Source organism: Rhipicephalus microplus, chromosome X (genome assembly GCF_043290135.1).
Source record: "Rhipicephalus microplus isolate Deutch F79 chromosome X, USDA_Rmic, whole genome shotgun sequence".
Taxonomy (NCBI): Eukaryota; Metazoa; Arthropoda; class Arachnida; order Ixodida; family Ixodidae; genus Rhipicephalus; species Rhipicephalus microplus.
The window spans coordinates 241,575,826-241,602,980 of NC_134710.1; the positions used below are offsets into that span (position 1 = coordinate 241,575,826).

At 44.2% G+C, this 27,155-nt stretch overlaps 1 protein-coding gene across 1 annotated transcript in view; it reads right to left on the minus strand.

The window, feature by feature from the left end:
- Positions 1-24,699, minus strand: part of LOC142776032 (protein transport protein Sec24A-like) — a 67,336-nt gene extending 42,637 nt beyond the window's left edge. The window contains exons 1-2 of the mRNA XM_075878865.1: positions 21,345-24,699; positions 9,283-9,393 (exon numbers count right to left, since the gene is read on the minus strand). Of these exons, the coding sequence (XP_075734980.1) occupies positions 9,283-9,393; positions 21,345-21,348 (115 nt within the window). The 5' untranslated portion in view covers positions 21,349-24,699. The remainder of the gene's footprint in view (positions 1-9,282; positions 9,394-21,344) is intronic.
- Between the last annotated feature and the right edge of the window lie 2,456 nt (positions 24,700-27,155).

A 27,155-nucleotide genomic window follows, 5' to 3' on the forward strand; every position in this document is an offset into this window, starting at 1 on the left:
AACGCTTACGCTGTTATGGTGAATATATGGCGAATCGTGTGTGGCTCACAACGAAACACCTCTTGGCACCCACCTATTGCATGCACACCAATATAGAAAAGGAAATCGCACGCTCAACCAAGAAAGTGCCAACCAAACCCACACAATACATAGCAGACAAGCAGACGCTGCAGTCGCACATCAGTTCGTCACTTCCGCCAGGCAAAACTCCGCGTCACACACACACAATGTTACCATTAATTCTGGCAAGAGAGGTGAGTTTTTCCAGGCAAGCTATAAAATTCAGTTGAAAAGAATCTGCGAAACTCCCAAACATGCAATTTAGCATGAATGGCGCAAACGTGCAAATGAACGTACCCAGTGAATTTCATTGAGATTCACTGACCTCGAAAAATCGCCGGAGCTAGCCTTTAAGTGGAACTGCTCAGTGTATTTACAATACAATGCTTGGGCGCAATCGTAACAAGAACTTGATACAGGGCCTAATTGCAGCACCAACATAATTAAAAAAATCATGCCTGCAGTGTCTGAAGGTGCCCTTGTAACTGAAATGAAAGTGGGTTGCCATCTCAGCCACACCGCAACAACACACCATTAAAAAGGCCCTACAACACTTTTTGAGCAAGGTCAGAAAATGCTGCTGATCAGTAGTCAAGGCTCCAGAGAACACGCGAACCACACATAGCGCCGCACGGCACCTGGAATTCACAAACTTTCAGTCAGCTAAGGATTGCTTTCTCTTTTCTCGCCAAATGACACTACAAGCTCAAAAATCACTCCTGACAGCCATTGTATCAGTCATTCACTGATTTGGACATGGTGCGCTCGGTCATTACTGGGGCCACCGCACAAAGCCGCAACTTGTCAACACGTGCATGCATGATGGCACTGAAAAGTCTCATATTCGAAGACAAAAAAATAATAATAAAATGGTCAAGGTCATGAGGCACACGTAATATACTTTCTTTCTTCGTGCCATTCTTCTCTGCTTAGCGTCCAGCAATATTGTTGGAACGACAGAAGAGAGAATGCAATTGCAGCGTGCAACAAGTCTTCGTAACTCCACTTATACAGGACAGATTCTAAAAACTTTTGCGGCAGTGAATCCGTGATGCAATAACCTCCTGTAGTGAATTCATTCCATGCTACCTAAGAAAGTGTTCCAAGACCCCTTTAATGACCATGACCTTGTAAAGAAAATGATAGTGTGAATACTTTCCACAATGACTCTTACTTATCTGTAATCACAATTTAGGTTTTGGTTTCATACTGGATTACACCTGAGCAAAATATTTTCAGACAAATTTCCTCAAAGAAAAAAAGTATTTGAATTTAACAAATGCTCTTATGATTCCTTATGAGGTACCATATTCATTGAAAAATTTTTTTTGTAATTGGTCAGCACTAATCAAATTACCATAACAAATAGTACAGGGTCAAGTTGTAGTGGTGGCCTCAACATTTTCAATAGATAAAGTTTGCGAGAAAAATTTGGTTCACATGCATTATTATAAAACACCGTGATTTCATTTCTGAGAATGAAATCAGTACACTTTTTTAAGAATTTTAAAAGGCTCAGAGCAAATTTATTAACAAACGCTATAAAAAAATAATTGATAGTTTGAATATTTGCACACCCTTAAAATAAGTGTTCTTTAAGAGTTATTGAACTCTTTCGTTACCGCACCTATACAAATCAATCACCAGTGATTGATGCTTTGAATTGACGAATTTTGCGTGTCGATATATTTTCTAGTGCACCGAGCACTTCCAAGTACACTTGTACGATTATATGCCTCATGGTTTTGCGACGACCCGCATTATACAATGAATCAGTATGGTCCTGGCAAAATATCTATAGAAATAGTGCATTAAAAACCTTGGTTATACAATGCAGTTTTACGCTGACCCCACATCTTATGACGACTTTGAGATCCCGCCCAAAAGAAAACACTTTTAATCAAGTCAAACATCGACCAAACATTCATTAGTGCAAAATATAAACTTGCGTTTCCTTAGGTTTAGGATAACAAAAGTAGAGTGTGAGACAATGTTTTCTAAAACCAAAAAATGTATTCTCCTGAAAGTTCACGCTTTTTTACATATGCCCCGATCGCACGCGTGCATATCCGCGGTCGTTACAGTGTCACTTTATTCACGCAGTAGCTTGAGCCAGCCGAAAAGCTGATATTTTCACAATTTCAGTCCGTGGAAACGTCTTTCTGGTCGAAATACAGCTGTTCGCTAGCCTTTGTCACACTCACAGTCACAGGCTTGAGCACGCATAAGGTCAAGACGCAGCCGTTTTCACCGTGCAAAATTACTTTCACTTGATGTCAACATTCATAATAACAGCAGGGCATCACTAGTTGCACTTCACAAGCTACCAATTACAATGCGCACAGCTCAGTCGCGCACAAAGGCACTCTATGCAAGCTAGAGTGACCTAGAATAGGGCGAGTGTTCAAATCGCTGCGCGAATACATGGGAGGAGTGAGGGCCTTTCGCAGAGAACTCCTGCGTCACGGCACTGCTACGCCGAACATGTGGACTTTCTCCACGCTGGAAGCGGCGGCAAAGTGGCGGGGCGTCTGCAACGCTTGCGATATTTCGGCCGCTACGAGTCAACATTGTGGTAATATGGACAAGATTTAATGCTGCGTCACTGCAACACAATACTGTATAAACTCACCACACATATAACACATTTGGTAGTTGCCAAGTGGAGATCTTGTATATTTCTTTTCACCTGTTTTTTTTTTTTTGTCACAGCAATCATCTGCACTTACACTCCCGTTTGATGAACACATTCTTCGCTCACTCATCGTGGGCGAAGGTGCTCGATTTAGTTTGTATGGAATAACAAATGTAAACAAGCTGCAGGGGAGAGAAGAAACAGTAGATCACAATGATAACCAGGAGAATGTAGCAGATATATGCCCATTGTAAATGACATTCTCATGCTAACGCGTTTGCAAACTTCATATACTTTCTTGTCCCCAGTATCGAAGGCATTGCAATGTTTCTACAAGTCACCGTTTTACATGACCACTGTGATCAGCCAACGGATCACAGAGGGAATTCAAAGAGACCATGCCAGGTGATGGTGACATCACGCTGACTGACGTCATGATTCCGTCCCAAATTTTATTGATCTGAGACATCATAGAGACGTCGATGCGTGATAATTTTTTGCATCACTCGTATTGACGACGTGGGATGCCTACAGTTAATTTCCATGTTTGATGAGGCACCTAAGGATTTTGCCTTAAAAAAAAAAGACAAACCAACGTAGATGAATAGATAATGGGGCACCACCGTATACACCACACTTCACGTTATGAGCGATCATCCAAAAACAAATGTGACTCTCAGCTCACAGGAGCTGATTACACAAGAATCTTGCTTTACCTATCAGACAATCTTTTTATATTTGTTGAGGCGATGACTGACAGGCTGTGTTTGATAAAGGGACCCTAAAACACTTTTTCAAGTAACCACGAAATGAATTCACTGGGAGAGCTTACTGCCTCATGAATTGAACGCCGCAAAAATTTCAAGAATACATTCAGTGCAAGTGGAGTTACACAGATTTGACGCATGCTGCAATTGCACTCTCTCTTTTCTCGTCCTGCCGAAAGCGCTGAAAGCTAAGCAGGGAGGGACGGCAGGGATGAACAAAATACGTCACGCGTGCCTCATGACATTGGGAACTTTTTTTGTTTCTTTTAATAGGCAACTTTTTCAGAGTGATCGCGCGCACATGTCGACAGGTCGCGGCCTCCCGCGGCGATCTATGCAACGACTGAGCACGCCATGTTCAAATCAGCTAATGGCTGATAGATGGCTTTTTACAAGCAATTTCTGAGCATCTTCTGTGATTTGTCGAGACAAGAGAAAGCAATTTTTAGCCGACTTTGATAACTTATTGTGAATTCCAGGCCGCGTGCTACGCTATAATATTTAGCTCGCTATAATATTTAGCTCTATATTATATATTCTCGGGAGCCTGTACTACCAATGGGCAGCATTTTCTGACCATGCTCAAAAAGTGTTGCAGGGCCCCTTTATTGCCATTATTTAGAGCTCACAAGCTCAATAACCTTAACTAGGCCATGCTGGTGCCACTTGACACATTATTTTTCGCATTCTGTTGTTACTCCCAAACAACGCTTTTAGATGGTAAGCCCCATTCTACAGAGGGCACTTGAAGTCTATTAGTGTTAAATAGACTTCAAGTGCCCAGTGTCGAAACACAGCACAAAAAAACTACAGCACGTAGCAGATGCCCCTTACTTTCTGCATGCTCCCGAGCACGAAAAGCCCATGAGTGCAGCGCAGCAGTGGCGCAGCTCGTGGTTCGTTGCCATTATGTGATAGCGATGACACTGTGTCTGACTCATTAGACAGGTAGCTGTTGCCAATGCGGTTTCAGTTTTGTTTTCATGCACAGGCAATTTTCAGACCCATATTTATCGGTAGAAATGCGCGCGTTGGATTAAATTTCTTTGAAGTTGAGAATGAAGATTCGCTCACACCTCCCCCAATTGTGTAATGCTGTCATTAGCTGCCAGTGGCAAGGATAATTAAATCTACCTTCCGTGCAGAGGCACAAGGTCGTGCCATAGGCTTATTCAGGTGGTCTGTACCCGTTTTTTGGGCAAGGCTGAGTGTGACTGCGACCACGCATTATAGAGTTATGATTATACGATGCCGGCATTATAAGGCAGTTTTGAGTGGTCCTCTGAAAGTCTTATAATCGGGGTTACACTGTAGTTAGTCGAGCCACTGAATTTTCAAAATAAGTTTGAATTTGGCTGTTTTGGCAACATAGTGATTTTTGAAGGACACTGAAAGAACCAATGTGTGCGTGTTGTTGGGAAAGTGAGCTAGGCTGATGAGCTTGAGAGAAATACGTGCCGCTCGTGGTTATGTCGCAGTAACATAGCTCTGTAATTAAAGAACCTTTGCAAGTCAAAATATGAAACTACAATTTTGGTTTCACAATCTGACAGTGTTGAGCTGTACTAATTGCCTGAAATTTCTGCCACCTATGCACTAGAGAGCTGTACTTTGGTGTGGAGGAAGAAACATTACCGTATTTACTCGCATAATCCTCGCACTTTTTTTTCGCGGAAAACCGATGCAAAGTTGGGAGGTGCGAGAATTACGCGGGGAAAATTTCCCATGAACACGTACACAGCAAAAAATCAAACTAAGTGGCCGCAAATCGGGATTCTCACACCAGCAACTAACAGCAAGCTTTGGGAAGTACTAACTAAAACTTACCTCAACAATAAAAGCACAGGTTCAACACAAGGCAAGATTTATTTGAGACACAAAAAGTGGAAGCAAATAGTCGAGAATTATTATATTATACGCAAAGCTTGTGGGCGTTGCGGGCGTAGCAGTAGCGTTCTTTGATCAACAGGAGCCCTCAAAAAGTAAGCGTAGGACGTTAGTAATGGGCTGCTGATGGCTATTTAACAGAATTGTCTGGAGTTTCCTTCTGATGAAATAAAGTTTACCATCAATCTCGGGTATTAGGCACACGGCAGGCCCCACGCGTCTTGGTGGCTTTGTGCTGCCGTCACCAGTAGTGAACACAAAACTCGTAGACTCCGGAGGGCCTACTAGCGGCCCTGTTGCCGTTGTTTGGTGCATGATCTATCACTTTCAACTTGAATGCAGCCTTGTAGCTTCAGTATCGCCCCATAACGTGACAAGATTACCGACACAACATACAAAACACGCCGCAATGCGCACTTGCGACTTTGGCTTGGCTTGGATTGAATCTCCATGCAATAATAGTACACTTGATGCTTAAGAGATGGCGCACGCTATCATCATGAGTGATTGGAACGAGCAGAAGACATTATTGCGGCAGTTTTCGGGGGTGCGATAATTATACTCGAGGAAAAAAGTTCTAGTTTTGTTGGGTGATGTGGGGGGTGCGAGAATTATGCGAGTGCGAGGATTACGCAAGTAAATTCGGTATTTCCAAAGGTTCATCACATGTATATTGTCGGGAAGTGGCCTTTTCCGCCAGTTTCCAGCAGCTTCAGCTTTGCTGCTGTTTTTACATCCGACACAGGGCTGAATCTACTGTGACTAGTCCCTCCTATGGCATCAACATGATGCTCGTGTGAATGTGCAAATTTGCAACGAGAAACACGCGCTGCTTGAAACCATCTTGGAACCACATGTCATCTGAGTGATGTCAAGTTTGAGTTCGAAGATGACAGCCCTTCAGCCTCCTGCTCAAATCGTGACAATGTTTTACATTCGCCTGGGACATCCACAGCCGTTCAGGGGTTCGTTCCGTTTACAGCGTCAAGCAAAGGACTTCGCCACATGTGCGTAGCTACTGACTGCTGATCTTTCTGCACAATCTTGGAGCTATTCTGGTTAGGTGCAAGGTTCGCATGCCACTGGGGCATGATGGGCAGGCGCCCACTGCAGAGCTTCTCCCGAAGACAAGAAGGCCGCCAGAGCACATAGCAGCCGCACATTACGAAGTGTCGCGAGACGATTTAGACTGCATGCAATTTAGTTTTTATTTAAATAGTATTTACAAAAATACAAACTAATGTGACTGAATGCAAACTTTTCAACGACAACTTATGCGGACAGGGGTTGCTTGTAGAAACAGGCGATGCCAGACAAACTTGTGAAGTTCATTAAACATTTTAATTATGTAGGTGATGTTCACATCACGAGTATCGATCCAAATTGGAACACCAGCAGGCTCTTCACATGAAAAAACAAAAATTTTGTAAAAAGTGCATGACTGTGTTTCATGAAAAACAAGAAAATGCTTCCCCACATGCCATGAGCAGCACCTTGCTTCAGGTCTTTTCTTGTCTATGTCGATAAAAACATAGTGTAGAACATTTTTTTAATACACTGTTCCTGGGGTGTTTGTCTTCAGTACGTTTAATTTGAATTTTTGTCGTTCTGAATGTTTTTGCCAGTATAGTGCTGTTTATCCTGCTGTTCATCAGTTGTCAATAAAAAATTTCTTACTTTTCTAACTTTTATGCATTCCAGAATATTTTTGCTGCTCTACAACTAATTTCTTTTTTTTTGTGGAAGAAGAACTTCATGATGCATGATTCGGTACGCTACAATCCGTGCTTGAGTCCCTCTAATACTGGAAAAAGCTTTTTTTCCGACATAACGTACTCACTACCGTAATGAACCCACCTTTTTTTAAAAAAAGTTGACACTAATTCAGGAGGGTTCATTATGCGGAAGAAAGAAAGTTAAAGGGGTTATAACAACAAAAAATTCACAGGACCATATTAAAAAAGTCACTGTCCCACCGCTGCTGGCTTTCAATTCAGTGGCAGCACTATGGAGCCTCTATTCAAAAACTTCGTTCTCCACAAAGGAAAACTTTCCTTGTTTTGGCCCGCGAAATGCGCGGCGTACCTTTTTTTGTAGCCCAAAGCAGTACATGCGCTATCTGCACAGCCACGCCGCACGTGCCGGGACACCTGCGACACGCAAGTGGAGAGTGAATGAGAAGATCGGTGACGCTCATTCACTCTCTAATTGCGTGCAGCAGGGTCACGGCACATGCAGTGCGGCTGTCGGCGGATAGCACAGAGACTCGCTTACTGAATTCCGTGCTGAATGATTGTGTCGCCCGCTATCCCAGACGCCAGCATAGCTCTCACTGATCAGCCCACCGTCTGCTGTTTCCTGCCGTCAAGTTGCTCTCACTGAGCAGTGCCCCGTCATCGGACTCCTTCGACCGTGTCCCCCATCTTTAATATCTCTTCTTTCTGTCGCTCCTATGTGGCAAGTGCTCCTTCGTTTTTTATTTTACAACTATTCTTTTTATCTCCTTCTCCCATCCTCTACAAGGCACTGTACCACGTGCCTTGTGGGGGAAAAAGGCACTGTGCCTTTTTCCTTTCTTCAAGAACCATGCATTCATTTATAGCACTTGTAGAGGCCAACGTGCACAGATCGACACTAAAAGTTATATCCAACCATTTCGTTCCCATGCTCCGGCGTAGGCTCGACCAACTGTAAGATTAAATGTAAATGAAGCTATGTTGGTAACATACTCAAAAATTGTCAACGAAAACGCAGCGTCGTATGGCGGCGCACACACGTTGCGGGTGCACATCGCGTCGTCCGCGCAGTGTACCTGCAATGCACCGCGCAGTGAGCCAGTGCACCGGTGGCGCTTTGTTTTTAAAGACGATAGTCTTTATTGCAGTACTTCGACGCAAAAATTTTGGTCTGCCTGTCTGTACATTTGTCTGTTTGTCCACCGAAACGGTAACCCAAACGGCTACAATCCAACGCATATGCAGCGCACACCAATGTTGCACAAGTTTCCGAGACCATACTTGAGCAATTGTCAATTAAAAATCAATTATTACGCATATCAGAGGCACAATAACAACACTTCAATATTCTGTATGTGAGCCTTTATACTAGAGAAGGCATACATGAGTAATTCTAAGTATCGTAGCATTTATCACACTGCGCTGACAATGCAATCCTATGCACAAAAAGGCAACTGTTTCCAACGCTTTTCTAAGATGACCCGGTGGTGGCACCTGCCCGTTGCTTTGCATTCTACACTTTATCGCCTCCGAAACAGGCGTGCACGCCTTCCTTCGCTTTCAAAAATAACTGCCAGATAGAGCTCATGTTTTACATGCCTCGATGCGCTCGTTTGCCTTCGGTGCACGGATCGCTGCGCGCAGCACCTCCAGAATGCAATTCACCTATTTTCTCACTCAGGACATCAAATTTTGTTCACTCTCTCCAGACACAAGACTATCGTCTTTCGACGACATTTGCAGTGAAACATGCAGATATGGGGCCAATTTTTTGCTTCGTTTTCGGGCTGCTGTGCTTGTGTGGTGGTATAAGGTGAAGGTTTCTTCTGCGTTTGACAGATGGTGCTCTACTGCAAAAGGCGAAACTTTTAAATTTTGATCAACGTCCTCTTCAATCTTTTACTTTGATTGTGTTCTTATTTTGTGATATGATGAGGTGATTTAATATTGTTTCGATCGTCACTGACACTGGCCATCACACCAAAATAAAATGCACAGATACATTAAATAAACTTGTTTTTAAACGAGGACCAAGATGAGGGGTGGGTTCATTACGCGAGTAAATATGGTATACAAAAAACTACTAATAAAATATTTAAATTACAGCATTGAAAGAATTAAATAGCCAGAGCTGAGCCCACCATGACTGCACATGGCTTACGATGTCGTGAAGACATAGAAAGAAAGGTTCACTCACCCATTTTACAGAGCATGCCCTTAACTGCCTCCTGATCTACAGATCCAAGGATGTCTTGCAGCATTGCAGTCACCGGAAGGCACAATGTGTGCACCCGAATCCGCCTTTTCCCTGAGTGGACAGTAAAAAAACGGAACACATCCAAAAGTGTACAAATGAATTTGTTGGACGATCACAGCTCTTTGTTTTTTAAATATAGCAGGCAACTACAAAAGCTACACAACAGAGGCCTAAATCAGCCCCTTTACAGAGCAGCTGTATTAGTATGCAACAGTTTTCGTGGGGGATGTATTTCATATATTCTAACTACAATATGCATGCGAGAGTTAACATCAAATCAAATGTTACTTTTGCCCATCTGTAAGTATAGGACACATGCTTTATACAGCTGAAGCCTGATGTAGCATGCAATTGGGGTATAAAAAGCCCCAGTGTGCCTACATTGAAATTGGGGCTGATAAGGAAATGCATACATGGTATCCTGCTTATATAAGGCAAGAATTGCTGCCCAGTGCATGTCTCTTATAAAGAGGTTCAAATCTGATGATGCACTATAGCTGCTGGTTGCGGAAACGCATCACTCTGCTCACTTGCACACTTATGATGCCTTTCGTGCAGTAAACAAGTCTTACTTTGTGACATAAAGTATGGCATTTATGGAGAGGTGTAGATCACTCAGAGTGGTATAAAGGTTGCATGGATTGAAAATCAACACTATAGCTCAGGACTCAGGAGCTCAAGATGTCTGTCAAGGGTCTACTAGATGAGCTCACACTAATAATAACCTGAACTTGAGAGGTCGTCACAGGTAGGCTTGTGCGAATGGTGAATTTTAGGCTCGAAGCAGCTTAGAAGTGAATGATGATCTTCGTTGAATAATTTTAAATTGAATTTGAATTTTACATATGACATATACAAAAAATGGGCATATTTATCATGACCTAACCAACCAGCACAATATATATATATATATATTTTAATGAAATAAGGCCTCTATGCAAATGCCTTTTTTTCATTCAAGGGAAGTCAAAACAACTTTACAAATTTGAGTAGTAGCAGGATTTGACTTTTCGCGAATTTAAGGGGAGACGCGAGTCCAAAAGTCGCGGTTTTCCGGAAAATTTTTGCTTTTTTTTCTGGTTGTATCGGCATCCCTCGACTATTATCTTTTACTTTTGAAAATATCAAGCTGAAATTCACACGAGAAATGATCTAAAAATGCTTCCTAGTAGGGAGCGGTGATGTGACAAATGCACGAAAGTCGCCAAAAAAAATGGCATAGTTCACGATGTCCTGTCGAGAAAACGACGCGTTGGCCGCCATTTGCAATCGTGCACGCATGCGGCGAAGGCCTTCTTCTTCACAATCCACTAGTAGTCTGTCTCGTATCTTCATGAAGAATGAACCAAAAATAAGAAAAACAATGCATATGTTACGCGTTTTGAATATCGCGGCCAGCGGCGCGAGGCCGCCATTGGTCGGCAGTGCGCCTCCCTCTCCTATTCTTCTGGCAAAAGAGCAAAGCCTCGAACGTCGCAATCGAGTTCTTTGGTGTTTCTCTCCAGTTTTGCGTCATGGCAAGCCCCGAGAAGTGCAGTCTAGATAATCGAAAGTTCAGAACTCGCCCCAAGTATCGAGGGAAACTGCATCAGGCGCTTCACAAAGCGACAGCGAACGCTGATGTCACCGCTGACCAACGCCCCGACCTCGGATAGGCCTAAGTACACCGAACCCCGCGGCGACAGTGGTTGTGAAATAGCCGCTGCCGTAGAATTCGTCAATGCATCCCAAATTAGACGCAGATTCTTCGAGAGTGAACGCAGACCAGTCGGTGCTGCTACTGCCAACACGCTGCTTTGCGAAATCGATGCGCTGACTGTGCGCAATGCCCAACCTGCCGCGAATGGGAACTCGGCGTCCGAGGTAGCTGGAAAGCGCAAAGGGCTTTCGACATTCCTCGAACTGTGCTGTGAAAATACCCATTGCCCTGAATCTACACTTTCATTCACGCACGCGTCGAGACATACTACTTCGGCCAGGGACCAAGGAACGAGTGCTCGTTTCGACAGCGGCAGCTCACGTAATAGCTTTGCTGTAAACGTTGAAGGCAGTTCTGGCAGCACGCGCTATAGGCGCAGGCCATGACCAACTTTGACAATTCTGTGCGATTCTCGGCCTTCCGAGCATTCAGTGCAAGATGCTTTTCATTGTGCCCCAATTTGATGCAAAAAAATGGTTCCCTAATAAATGTCAACTTTGCAAACTTTCAAACTTGTTTTTATCATTTTCATTTTTTGGCTACCGTATTTACTCGCATAATAGGCGCACTTTTTTTTCAGAAAATCCAGCTCGAAGTTAGGGGTGCGCCAATTACGCGGGGTAAAATTTTCGAAAATTTTTTCAACTCGGTTCTCGCGCTTTAAATCTGCACACTTGTCAAGTAAAAGGCGACTTTATTGTTTACCAATTACTTCAGCATAAAACAAACATACCTCCGTACCTTTTAATGAACAAGCGAGAGCCGTCAACTGCACACACACACGTAAAATTTATTTACACAAAAGTCGTAGCTGTTCCTCCTTTTCCCTATTTGGAGTCCGAGTCGGAGATCACACATTCATCCTCGCCGAGCGGGGATTCGTTTTTGGTGTCCGAATCATCCGCACCCCACAACATGTCATCCTCACTCGCATCCAGTGCGTTCGAGATACCCGTCTTCTTGAAGCTTTTCCTGACTACTTCGTCGGAGATCGCCTGCCACGCTTCCACGATCCAAGCGCACAGCATTTCCACAGGCGGCCTCTTAATCTTACCACCTGGAGTCAGCTGATGTTGTCCTCCAGCCATCCAGGTGGTGTACAGCCTTCGAACATTGTCCTTGAAAGGTTTATTCAAGGACACGTCCAAAGGCTGCAGTATCAATGTGAGGCCGCCCGGAATCACTGCCAGATCTGTGCGCAGTTCCTTTAGCTCATCTCGTACGCAGTCTACGAGGTGCCCACGAAAACTGTCCAGGACAAGCATGGACGGCAACAACAGACCACCCGGCCACCGACCCCACACTGTTTTCACCCAATCCACCATGATTTCAGCGCTCATCCAGCCTTTTTCCTGGACTCTGACGTAGATGCCTTGAGGGAATTTTGCCTTTGGGAGCGTCTTACATTTAAAAATAACGTAAGGCGGCAGCTTACGCCCATCCGCTCTCACCGCCAGCATTACGGTGCATCGTTGTTTATCAGCGCCAGACGTTCTGACGATGACGCTCCGTGCACCTTTCTCCTCCACTGTCGTGTTCCACGGCATATCAAAGCAAAGAGGGGTCTGATCAGCGTTGCCGATCTGGGACAAAATGAAGTCTTTCTGCTGTCGGAGCTTTATAACAAAACTGTGGAAGTCCACCACTTTGTCCTCATATACTTTGGGCAAGCGCTGGCACAAGGTGGTCCGCCTTCGCAGTGCGAGGCCATGGCGCCGCATGAAACGAGTTGTCCATCCGGAGCTGGCTTTGAACTCTTTTGCTTCGATGCCCTGCGCTCGGGTTATTCTGCGCGCCTCAGTCTGCACAATATCCAACGACACAGCACAGCCGTCTTGTCGTAGCTCCCGTATATGCCGGACCAGTTGCTCTTCGACGTTCGGATACCTGCCGGTCTTGGCACCGCGGGAAGCCCGTCGTGTCTTCGTCGCCTTAAGTTTTTCTTCTTGGTCCCTCCAGTACCGAATACTCGTTTCTCCAACGCCGAAATGCCTGCTTGCAGCCCGGTTGCCGTGCTCCAGCGCGTACTGCACTGCCTTCAGTTTAAAAGCAGCCGTGTAGCTCGCGTACTTCCCCATGGTGGAACCAAAGTTGAATACACGACCACAACATACGCACACCGCTTGCAAAATGGCATTTCTTTCTTTTTCTCTGATGGTGGTGATGGCGATCGAGCCCCCGGCGTTGTACACGTGACCTCCAAAAAGCGCGGCGATTTGGGAGGTATCAGTAATTGATGGAACAGCCGTTTTTTTTCGCTCATGGACGCTTTTTTTTCAAGTTTTATTTCGACGAACACGTTGGTTAGGTCGTTGCACTTCGAATTTTTTTATTTGCTCGTCGATTCGCCTTCTTTTTTTCTTCAGGGTACGGGGACCGCGTTCCAACTGTACCGCTGGGGGGTAGAATCGTTTCTGATCACGGCCAAGTTCGGGGTGCGCCTATTATGTGCGGATTTTAAAAAAATCGAATTTTCCGCGACCAAACTAGGGGTGCGCCTATTATGCGAGTGCGCCGTTTATGCGAGTAAATACGGTATTTCACATTTTCCGGGCAGTCTTTTAGACACTTATACTTATTGTATAATAACGAAACTTGGCAGGCATATTCTTCAACACATGCAGAATGCAAATATCTACTTGAAATTGCGATGCCTACCAGAATTACTTGTGTGAAGATATTGGGTTATTGTTTCAAGGTATATTTAAAATAATTAGTCCTTTTATGCAATTTTTTTCCTTTGTTCCAATATTTCAGTGACATATCTCGATAGATATTTGCATTTTACAATCTACCAAGAGTCAAATAACATCAGAGACTATGGTTTTACTAAAAATTAGGTACATGAAAGAGTACCTGCAAAACATGTAAGTTTTTGCAATTGTGCATGGCATAACTCAATAACTATAGCAGCTACACAAAAAATGATTGCATATTTGAAATCTCCAAAAAACTATATTAATAACAAAACTTTTAGGTGTCTATGACTAGAAATAAAAAAAGATTTTTCAATGAGCGTCTCCCTTTAAGTGATAACCTTTCAAATATGTAAAATATTAAAATTTATTTTACTTGTAGCATATAAGCTGGCATAACAATCTTTAATAAATGAAGAATTGATTTGAAGGTAATATGTTCATTTAAACGGGCCCTGCAACACTTTTTGAAAAAGCCATGGAATAAATTCACTGAAGAAGTTTATTGCCTCAAGAAATCACCGCCGCGACATCTTTGCAGATCCGTCCAGTACGAGCGGGGTGGTAAAGATTAGTCGCATGCTGCAACTGCATTCTCTTTTCTAGTCCGGACAAAAGCGCTGGAAGCTAAGCACGGAAGGATGGCACGGAGAAAGAAAATACGTCACACGCGCCTCATAACCTCGAGCCCTTTCTCTCTCCCTTTTCTTTCCGAATACGGAGCTTTTCAGTGCGATTGCACACGTACGCATGGACAAGTCGCAGCCTCCCACGGCCGCCCCAGTAATGACCGAGTGCACCATGCTCAAATGAGCCAATGGCTCATAGAATGGCTAGCACGAGTAATTTTTGAGCTTGTGGCATCATTTCCAGAGAGAAGAGAGCAACTTTTAGCAGACTTTGAGAATTTATTGCGAATTGCAGCAACGCATGGTGTCAGTGCAACTTTGGAAAGGCAGCGCCATCTCTGGAAAGAAAGTAGAAATCGGGTACGTATATTGCGGGTGTTCTCTTCCCGCCAACGCGCTCCCACTTGCTTATGTGCTCAAGCAGAAACCGCGCTGTGCATTTGAGTCACTTCACAATGTAATGCCAACAGTGCGGCTTCATAAAGATCTCTGAACTGGACAACCACTTCCAAGAAGTAAATCTAACAAAAGGAGTAAAGCTCGTTAGTCAAGTTTATGATGTGGAGCAGACGACGGAAGATGAGGACACCCGAGTCACTACAAAATGCATTTCTCAGGTTTGTGACAATACCATTTATGACATATGCCTCGAGGTAAGTCTCATTCTCCCGACATGAAGCCACATACTCTATCAATGTACTGCATTGAAGTTTATGAAAACCATATAATTTTGTTTGCACTGAAGTTTATGAAAACCATATAATTTTGTTTTTATACGGTATCTAACAGTAGCAGCCATGTACTGTCATGTGCAAACATTTGCGGCATGCTAAAAAAATAAATAGAAACTGAAGTTCTACGGCCATGACATTAAAATGTCTCAGAAGATTTAGAGTCGTGTCCTCCGTGCCGTGGGAGCAAGACCCGCTGACTTCGTTGCGAAACAGCAAGCTGAGCTTTGACCACAGCGAGTAAAGTTGAAGTGCTTGCCTCGTTTTTTTTTCTGCTGTCGTGTCATGCTTGCTCTATCTTTCGCGAACGTGGCTGTGTTCGCCGGCTGTGACTTCCTGGGAAACCGACACAGCTTTACACGTGGAGAGTGTCTCTTGGTGTTGTCTGCATTGTTATGGCAGCCCACAACACAACAATACTATGGACCACGCCGACGCTTCCATGGGGCAGCTTCTTCCATCGTGGAAAGGCAACTTTGCACAGCAAGCGTCTCGTTTTAGTGCACCAAGCTGACAACACGGCACTGCAGTTCCCCGTACTGACTGAAAAACGTTTTCCACACGTTTTGCACGCTTTCCCATTTTAGCGAAACACACCGGTTTACCTGTGCCTTCTCCCGCGCCTATTCTCAAGTTTTTCCAGAGCTCGTCGTCAGAGCCAGGCGCGGCGTTGTCGTCGCTCTACAAGCTTGAGCTTCAGTTCCCTATATTATTAGGCTCGGGTGTTCTCGGTAGCCTCGACTACCGATCGGCAGCGTTTTCTGACCATGCTCAAAAAATGCTGCACGGCCCCTTTAAATTTGAAGTAGAGCTTCGCAGCAGAGAGGATTTCCTCTGGGTAGGTGCTTTCACGGCTTAGCACCCCTACACCGCAGCGACACCACCTTAACAGGAAGTTACATGCGGACAAATATACTTATTCGTTCGTTGCGAATACTTCGAAATTTTCAATAATTTAAATTCAAATCAAAGCAAATTTGAATACTCTGCTACTTTTTCAAATATTCGCACAAGCCTACTCACAATGAATCTGGCAACCATAGAAGTAAGCTGCAGCCAAAATGTGAAATATAAGTTCACTAAGTAAACATCGGTGTGCAGTGTTTTACTTCATTATGCAGATTAAAAAAATGTTTTTTTTTGCTGTGAAATGTGAGCAGCATATTCAAAACCTTCTGGTGTGTTCATGTTGAAACAATAAAAACGTAGGTCAGTACTTTAAATGTTACGCCAGTGCATGTAACTTGTTTTCAATTGACCTAGCACCACTGACGCAGGGGGCACGAACCCGGGTTCGCTGGGTGCCAGCCCAGTATTCTAGAGAAAGAACAACCAGTTGTCGCATAGTGCGAATAACGTAATGAGTGGGCCGTACATTGCTCCAAACCATCACAAAAGCTTGTTCTTGTTCCCCTTTTTACTGTGGCACATTCCCACTTCAGCCATAATTCCTCGTCGTCGTCAGCCACTGCATCAACAATTGGCACAAAATTCTTTGCAAGTGTTCAGCGGATACCGTGCCCGCTTCTGAGAAGAATGACGAAAAATAGCATAGCGAATGCCGGCCTACTACTCAAAATTTATTATTAGTGCTCTAATGGGTATCAAGCAAGTGGGCTTGCATATGACGATGAGGAATTAAGCCTGAAGTGGGTGTGCACCACTGTTATAAGGTTTATTTATTTTTTATCTTTCTCTTTTTACAATACTGCTATCTTTCGAGAGCGTGGCAGATGGGCAGTAAGATAATTTCACACACACACACACACACACACACACACACACACACACACACACACACACACACACACACACACACACACACACACACACACACACACACGCACACGCACATGCACACGCACACGCACATGCACACGCACACACACGCACGCACGCGTCATGATAACGCGATTGCTTTCCCGACATCAAGGCTTCCTAAGACAAGTTTATGAAGAAGTCCGAAGCTTCGGCATGGCTCAGTGGCAGAATACTAGGCTGGCACGCAGTAGTCCTGGGTTCGAGCCCTACTGTGTATTTCGTACTAGTTTTCGTTCTTATTTCTGCGATGGTGATTACGGACACCAGTGGCGGACAACTACAGCGCCACGCGTGACCCGAGTTTTAATCTCATGAAAGCTTTCGCTTTAAAACATGCTCATAAAGACGATAGTCTTTCTTGGGGTACTTCAACGCAAAAATTTTGTTCTGTGTGTCTGTACACTTGTCTGTTTGTCCGCCGTAACGATCTTAAACAATACCCAAAACGGCCAACCCGATCCGCAGCGCCCAACAATACTGCTCAAGTTTCAGTGTCCATACTTGTGCGATTGTCAATTAAAAGCAATTGATGCGCATATCTGAGTCACCATAACGACATGTCAATATTTTGTATGTGTGTCTTTATAGTAGAGAAGGCATACATAATTGGTTCTAAGGACCGTAAAGTTAATCGTGCTGCGCTGACAATACAACGCGATGCTCAAAAAGGCAAGTGTTTCCAACGCTTTGCTAAGACGACACGGTGGTGGCACCTGTCCGGCGCTTTGCGTTCTACACCTTATCGCCTCCGAGACAAGAGTGTACACCTTCCTTCGTTTTCGAAGATAACTACCAGATACCGCTTGTGTCTAACGTGCCTCAATGCGCTCGTTCGCCTTCACTGCACGGATCAAGACACTCTAACGAAGCACCTACAGAACAAATTCACCAATTTTTACACGCAAAACATAAAAAAAACGTTTTGACTACTCTTTCCGAACTCAGCACTTTCGTCTTTCGATCACATTTGCAGTGAAACATGTAGATACGGGGTCAATGATTTTAGAGCGTAGCGTCTGTTATCCGACTATGCCATCTCTTTCGTGTCAGATATTTTTTTACTTGTTAATGTTGTTAGGGCTGTTGCGGATCGGAAGGAAGGTCGCTGGAGGATACGAGAACACTGGGTTCCAGGCGTGGGAACGCGGCGCGGCTACGCTTCTCAGCGACAGCATGGCGCCTACTGACGACGGTCATAACAGCTTTCCCCTCGCCAGATGAGTCACGGAGGGCAGCAGTCACCGCTGCTGCTCGCAGAGACGATGAAAGGGTCCGTAGTTCAATGCCAGGACCTCGCCTTTGCTTGTCGCATGGTCTAGGTAACTGCCGAAATCTTCGACAGCGTTTCTGAAACTCGACCACATGCACAAGCATGCACTCGGCCCCCTTCGAACAAACCAAGCCAAAAGAGGGATGGCAAACCAATTTTCTCTCACTAGCTTTTAACAAAAAGCTCACACTCAAAACTATCAGGACTCGTGCTGAGAAACCAAACGTGCTACCTTAAACATTCTCATAATAAGATGCACGAAAAAAAAACTAAAATATCAATTTCGATACATCAAGAGCACCCCAGAATGGCTTAGAAAGAGCGGCTGAGCGCGTCGACGTTTTCATTCAATTTGCCCTTCACCTGATGCCAAAATTATATTTTCGAAGAATCAAGCTCTGCCTCAAAAGGCGACTGTTCTTTGATGTCACGGTTTGCAGCCAAGTAAGGGGAAAATGGTCTGTCCCTACTTTTAATTTAGCACCTCTGAGATAACACTGCAACTGATGAATGGCCTACACAATGCAAGCGCACTCCTTTCTTGAAGCGTAGCACGTTATCTCACGAGAGCCCAAATTATGGCGCAAGTAAAGCGCAGCTTTGCTTGATACCACTGTAGTCGTGATATAAAACAGCAGGCTCTTTTTCATCGCTGACTACTTTCATCGGTTCTGTCCCGCTGATAGCATCAGTCCGGAAATCGGATTCAGCGAGCGCCAAGATTGTTCTAACATCAGTCTTTGTTTACGGCTGCCACTACTTGTCGACAACGGAGTCATTAAGCTATCTAGATTTCCTGAATCTTTGGCCTACACTGTGGCCAAAATACTCTTCGTTTGCTCAGCATTAGTAAAAGCTTACTGTTCCACTCGTATGATCCCTTGATCGATCACTCTTCAAAGTATAGCCAACAAAATATAGGAGACAAACACTGCCTTTTAAAAGGCTCATTTGGTTAAAGTTACCCGCTTATGCAAACGCTTTTGAGAGAAAAAACCCACTGAGTTCTCCAGAGCGTTTTCAATTAATCTCATTTCTACAGCATTGCAAAATACACGGCACTACTAACCAAAAGCTTAATCCTTCACAATTTGTCCAATTGCTCATCCTTACGTTATGTTGTAATTCTCTGTGTACAACACAAAAAGCATCCTAGGTGCGATACGCATTAATATCACCTCACAATAATGCACAGGTTTTATGGCTAAAATCGTGCCTCAATGACCTTCAATTCTCAATGCGCGCAACAACAATTCCACTGTGTCGCGCCAAACTTAATCAATTTACGAAATGATTCGGTTTATGCTAACATCTTCCTCGAATGCTCGTTCACGCCACATCCCCATGGCAGTGAAGGCATACGATATTACACTAAACATTTGAAAAAAAACGAGAAAAACAACATATTTTCTCGGTTTTTACCTTATGCAAATTTTCGCACTCATGTTTAAACTAACTTCAATTTTCAGCCTTTAGTTCGGCGGTTTTCCTTTTGAAAAATTTACTCCGCATCACGTAACTTACAAAATTCAAAGGACTGAAATTACATCTACAAAGTAAAACTAACTAACCATACAGAACACGCCTGTGTTACTCAATCTGACCACCCCCTTTTCTCAACTAGATTCGCTTGAATCGCACACGATGGGGTCGCGGTCCCGGCGGTTTTCCTGCACGCCTGAGGCTACTAAACACACGAGCGTTAGGCTGTGTCCTGCCGTCACGCCTCATTCTGCACTTCGGCCGGCTTTCTTCGGTAATGTGAAAGGGGTGCCAGAAGCAGGGGGGAAGCCTGTGCCATTTTTCTTTTGTGTTCTCCCCTACGCGGTATTTAGCCACTCTGCCCTTTCGACTCTGACCCTTCGGCAAAGGCCGCTTTCCCGAAGTTGTCGAACTGAACCGCACGCTGCGTTGGGGTGGCGTACCTCGTTTCCTCCCTCTACACCTGGCTCGCCGCTTGTGCTTCCCTGAACGCCACCATTGACGTTCCTTGAAATGGATTAATGGCCTACCCTCTCGTCTTTCTTGCGACTGAGTGGGACCTGTCCTAGGCTTGCGCAGTGACGAATGCCTCCGCTTCTTCCTTTTTCTGCGATGTTTGCAAACCAGCTCGGTATTATCGCTGCACTGCTGAAGCGTGGTGGTCTTGCTCTCATCAGCCACTGCGCTAACCATGCCTACATTTGACGATGTCGAAACGTCCTCTTGAGGCACGAAGAAGGTTTCCAGCCTCTTACTGGGCCTATTAGGGCTGCTGGCACCTTCGTCATTCATGCAAGAAGCGTCTTTCGACATCGTCCCTACCTCCAGACCCGCCAAGGCCTCGTTCTCAGCATACTCTACCTTGATGGATTCTAAAATACGCAGGCACTTTACTGACGCGATCTCTGTTTCAAGCGCTTCATGACGCACCTTAACTTCCGGCGCTTTGTGACGCACCTCGCTTTCAAACTCCGGTCTGAATCTTTCTCTCTTTTTGCTAACAGAAGTTCCGAATCTGCTAATTAGCTCTGCTTTAACAACTTCGTAGATGTTCACGTGCACTGAGTCGCGCAACAACATCCACTGCCTCGCAGGACAGAACCGTGCGTAGCTTCTGAGACCAGGTGTCTCGCTCACACTTCAGTTGACTACACTTTCGTTCAAAGAGTCTAAGATACAGGCCCATATCCCATGATACCTCATATGGCTTCATGTACCTAGACATCTCGAACTCTGCCTCATTTTCGAAAATTACTCCTCGCTGGGGTCCCAACCTCATACTCAACTCATAGTCTTGTTCGAAAAACTTTATCTTGAGGTCTTCTCTTTCGTCTTCACTCTTTCTTTCCATCTGAGCTGCTCTTCACTTTCTTTCAAACATGAGGTCCCATTCTTCGCTTAGTACCTCATCATCCGCCCCCAAATCAATAATCACTTGTATGATTATGGGTTTTCGTGCCAAACCCTTTGTATCGATCCCCAATTCCTCACACAACAGCAACAAGTCTGACTTCTGCAGCTCCCGTAAGTCCACGATCGTACCGAGTGCTCGCTACTTCCAAAATAACTTTCCGAAACGGCGAAACTGAGTCTTTCGGCAAAGTTAACTACCAGTTCTAAAATTTAACCCTCTTTTAGAACCTGGTTCACTCAAGGGTAAAGCCAAGCACTCACCCATACTTGATCCATGTCTCGAGCCAGCTGCTTCCCTTGGGCCTACTGTTGTTGTCACTTGTAGCTTCGTATCCGACCACTGCCAACCAGTTGTTGCGGGTCGGAAGGAAGGTCGCTGGAAGATACGAGAACACTGGGTTCCAGGCGTGGGAACGCTGCCCGGCTACGCTTCTCAGCGACAGCATGGCGCCTACTGACGACGGTCATAACAGGGCGTTGACACAGTTGAAACTGCAAATAATAAATGAAAAAGAATCTAAATCAAAATTTTCTGCCTCAACTAATGCTGCTTTACCATTTTGCTGAAGAAACCGTACACTTGAAAATGCAATGAATTATTCAAGCGAGAACAATTGATACTATTGTCACTTTAGGCGAGTGAAGGAAAGGGGGCGTGGGGATAGCTCGTCACAAGCCGCAGCAAAAGTATTCATAAAGCGCTTCAGTAATACAGTGAAACCTCAGTGAATCTCACGGGACTACCAAAAATATGTGTTTTATTCGAAATCAGTATCACCAGAAAGCATAAAATGTTAGCATACGACAAACGAAAGCTGGAGTACATTTTCTTTTATTGTTTTTCAGGGTCGCAGCAATGTCAGAAATACCTCTGAATGAGTGTTAGTAAAGTTTTGAGATTTTGATAATCATACAGTCACTTGTAAATATACGGCGCGCACGCGCGTGCTTATTTAATGAACCAGGTGCCTTGTGTCTTGCGAATGCAGTAGCTGCTTCCAAATTTTATTATGTTTTTTGTTGTACTGTGGCGAAAGTAACGAATAAAGTGCTTTGACGCCATATATCAAAGCCGCCGAATTTCAGAGTCAAAGTCCCTTGTTTAGATTTTCTTCCCACGAAGGTGTTGAAGATGTTATTTTGTTTTTGTTTTTGAAGATTTACGGCTATGCCCACATAATTGCGACCTCAACAGTCGCGCATGTTGTCCTGAATCTTTCGCCAAGACCATTCTCGCCATCTTTCGGTCCTCGTTCACCTTTGACAGATTGTATTATGCACGAGGCAGGCACGTGTAAAACAATACGACAACAGCCCGCGTCGACGCGTTAAAGAAAAAAAAATCTGGCATCAGTGTCACTTGTAATCAAAACCCGAATGCAACAAAGTACATTACAACCTCAAAAAACAACTTCGGAGGCCTTGACACGTCTCTGACGGTTTTGTATGACCGTCAACAGTGATTCTGACAATTTGGCGGTGCGGTGCGCCAACCCGCGCTTGCGTTTCGGCATTCGCACGTGCTTGATGCGTCCTCTGTGCCAGCGCAGTCAGCATGTCTTCGGACCTGGGCAGTGGCGTACATTCGTATCAAACGTCGCGGGAGAAAAATCGGCTTGCAACAACTATACTACATTACAGTGCAGGTCAACGGGCCTTAGCCGGGACCAAAAAAAAAAGTTCCTATCACTCCGAAGTTAACATGAGTATCACTGATGGCATCGCTGCAGTTGATACTATCAGCGATGGTATCACTGATGTTTCACTGTAGTCAGTTTCATTTGTATTTCGTTGCGATGTGCGCGTATGGTACTCTATGTAAAGTGCCACTGTCGCCATGATGCGTCTTGGTGGGAGCCGCTTTTCTCAGGTCCGCATATGGTGCTATTCGCTATAGTTTGCTGGGGCACTACTCGGTAACTATGGACACGAAATTTTTCTGCCACCACCTATACTACCAGCAGATACTAAGAAGGTAAATCTTTTTGAGACTAATTGTTATAATCAACAAATATGCTCAGTTTTTTTACTATTTTTCTTTTTTTAAGTGTTTAGATTCTTACCCTGGCTGCGCCATAGTCGAACTCGCTGCGATTGTGTCCGGTTACACAGAAAAACGCTCAACCCAAATTACGCCTGCGAAATAAATTTCGCTCAATATTTTTTTAGAGTCTACATACAGTGCGCTGATAGTGCGAAGGAATGCGGAGCCTGTATTTTCAAAGACCTGTTTCATTCCTGCGAATAGGATTTGAAATATAATTGCGATCAATTATGAGGATGGATGTTTGGTTAGCGTAGGTGTCTAGACAATGATAGATCACACCAACAAATGATAACGGTTTTCGAATAATCCGGCCTGCCATTTTTAACGGGTGATACACCTTCTGAAAACTTCTTGCCTGGTATTTCAGATACTATTCAACGAGGTTAGTTATTAAAATGTTACCTTGGACGCTCCGATTGCTCGCCGGTCTTTATTCATTTTATGGGGCACGTTACATATAGTTTAGCAAAGAAGTAACAAGTACTTCTCTAGTTTCTGTATGAAGAAAGAAACAACAAAATAAAACGTTTTATCTTTGATTACGATGTCACAACTCTTCCTGGCTGCGCTGGTCTTATAAGAAATGGAGTATATCATGGGTGTTTGAGAACGAAGATTCCCGTGCAAGTAACGTAACACACCATTTTTATATCGCAAGCATGCATCGCTGTCAAAATTTCTCGAATGTCACGGTGCCTCCGAACACATTACGTGGCAGATCAGAAAGCTTTAGTGCTTTAGGTTCCCTACCCGGTTCACGTACTTACGTTTTCTTCCAGGAAAACGAAGCATCCGCAGTGCAATGACTAATGATACCAGCTATATAGATTTTTTAGGCGACCCGCACTGCTATTCGAGTGAAGTTTTTCTTTTAATCCTAACTCTGTCAGCTCAAGTATACATTCACTATACCTCACATGTGTTCAAACTTTCATTCTTTTTCGCCGCACCGCTGAAGCCTTTAATCCTATTCGAAGATACTAGTCATGCAGTTGCTTTTGTATCTCAGGAAATAGTATTACCGTTTTTTTATTATTGAGTGCACATGCCACTTCATGTTTATGCGCTCGTTGTTCTCTTTGGTTGCCTCAATCCCTTGGGATCATTTTTCACTTGTCACCGAACAATTCTTTTTCCGTGTCCACGCGCATAACGCGTAAGGCACTTCCACGATCGCGCTAAGCAATGAAAAAGACAAAGAGCGAAAGAGAGAGCGAGAGAAACAACGTTCAAGAAGCACACTAATTTGCCGAATCAGAAGTACTCCCTGTACGTTGTAGAGTCGTTGTAGTTCAAATTGAAAAGCTTTTCAAAATGTTATTTCCTGCTCGAGCATAGAAAGCATTGAAAATGAGTCATATGTATCTAAACTTCGTCATATCAACCGAAAACTAAGATTAAGGGGCAGAAGGGGGAATTGAAAGAAAGGTTGGGGAAAAAGCAGTAAAAACTCATATCGATTCTTCGAGCCTCAACTGGAGCACCGGTGGGAAAAAAGGCAAGCAAAAGGGCAGCCTAGAACAAAAGCAAATGACATACAGTGACAAGAAGTTATTATTTTTCTCCCCGCGGGTGTAATATGTAACGTGTGCAGAGCTAGCGCGGTACTTCGGATATACTTGGCCTTTTTTTTCTGTATGCGCGTCTTATCCTCGGCAGTACAATTCGTTTGTGTTTCAATTCTCTTCAGCCCCGTGCGGTGACAATCTAGAATGCTGCCTTGCCACAGCCCGACAGAGAGGGACTCGAGTAAATGAAGTTTCGCTGAGCCCCCTCCCCTGCTCGTGCCTTTAACGCCTCGCGCTCTTGCGCCTCGACTCGCGCCAAAGACTCGATAGCCCTTCTAACAAGGTAGTGTCGCATATTACGCGGTACGACAGCTCACATGCGGTGGCTGTAGAGATGAAATAACCGTGCAGAAAACAACGCCGTTGCACAGGAATGACACGTGCACCACACTTTGTAGCACAAGAGTGGGCTTGCAGTAAACGAGTGGTATAGTCAAGTCGTATCAGCGTGATTTATGAGTAAATGGACTCTACCGAGACAGGGCGTAAACGAAGCACGTGTGTTGGATGATATCCAGCATAGGCATAGACCAGCTGCTTGGTAATATAGCCGACAACTTCCGTTCTATCACAAAAGAAAGAGAGGCTGAAAAATTGATAAAAACGAAATGCCTGAGGTTAGCCAGGTAAAAGAACCAGTTTTCTATCGTGCACACGGGAGGGGTATAAGGATCTAAAAGAACATATACAACAAGAGAGATAAAAAAATAATATAGCACGTGTACACACACACGCAGGTCGTTCCCGTCATGGTCGTTCGGAGAGACCTGTATTAATTTAAAAAAGAAAGCTCAGCACAGTCTGAACGTCCTACTTCTGCGACATTAAGTCATGTCTGTGTTCCGTCATACAGGGGGAAAAAAAAAGAAGACAGCATATGGGCACGCACATCGTCATTTCTGACAACAGTCATATTTTCCCCTCTGAATCATGTGCAGGGAGTGGGACAGTTGGAAATCGCAATAGCATTGCGGACGCATATAGGCGGAGTAGGGAAGTAGTGGTATCGAATAATAATAATAATAATAATAATAATAATAATAATAATAATAATAATAATAATAATAATAATAATAATAATAATAATAATAATAATAATAATAATAATAATAATAATAATAATAATAATAATAATAATAATAATAATAATAATAATATAATAATAATAATAATAATAATAATAATAATAATAATAATAATAATATAAACTGCAGGAGTTTTCAAAATACAAATGACGGTAAACTTGGGCGGTAAGTTTGAAATTGTGACACTTCGCCACTATTTTCATTTTTGACAATAATAATATCCGGGGTTTTACGCCCGAAAACCACTGTGTGATTCGAGTGGAGTGCTCCGGAAACTTCGACTATCTGGTGTCTTTTAATGTGCATTGACATTGCACAGTACACGAGCCTCTAGCATTTCGCCTCCACCGAAATGCGACCGCCGCGGCCGGAATCGAACCCGTGACCTTTGCGTCAGCAGTCGAGCACTGTAGGCACTGTTCTACCAAGGCGGACAGTTTCATTTTTCACGCAGAACAGTCAGAACAAGCAGCAGGTTAACGAACTAAAGGGTGTCGACTCTGCGTACAAGAACCAGGGATCAGTCTTAAAGGTGTAGATTGGGCGTGGCTATGGCGATTATGAACACACCATGTATACTAACCAGCTCAAATGATTAGAATCCTAATAAGGGCTCCGAGGAATACCAACGCTCGTACGCACTCCAGCAATCAAGCGAAATTCACGCCCGCAAACACGCACGAACATACACCGGTCTGCAAAGAAGCAGAAAGAAAAGTAAATTTGCGGGAAACGTATCGCCAGTTGACATCTCGGGGCAGGGGCAATTCACGGGCATCTTTTCTCGCCGCGCTCACCCGAAAGTCGGCTTTTCCTGCGAAGCCGGCGGCCAACCTCGCCAGATCTCAACCGTTCAGGGTTCTCAGCTTGATGTGCCGTGAAGCGCCCCACTCCTGCGAGCTTTATAGTATCTCTGCCGAAAGAAACTCCCAGTGCAAGAAATAAAGACGCGTCAGCCGGCACCCGTACTAAAAGCTTCGAGAGCATCGTTGGCCCGCCGCTGCATAGATATACCGATACCCATCGGAGTCGAAAGCATTTCGCCTTCGTTTGGGGGTAGTATCTTTTATTTAAGTGGTAGGGATGAGGTGCTAGTGCACGAGAAACGAGGGCATTGTAGGCGAAGACGGGAAAGAAAAGGGGAGGACTTCGTTTTCATCTGCTTGTTGCTCTCGCGGGACGTTCAGCGAAGAAAAGAAGGTGGTAGAGCCAAACAAGAAGGTGTACCTTGACGCACGAAAAGAAGTGAAAAAAAAAACAAGCTAACACGTTCCTAAGAGAGGTAAGCGGGGCCACCGTGTATATATCTTTTCCATCCGTGGTTTTCTTTCCTGTGCTTCGCGTTTCCGATCTGGCAGTAATAATAAAAGCT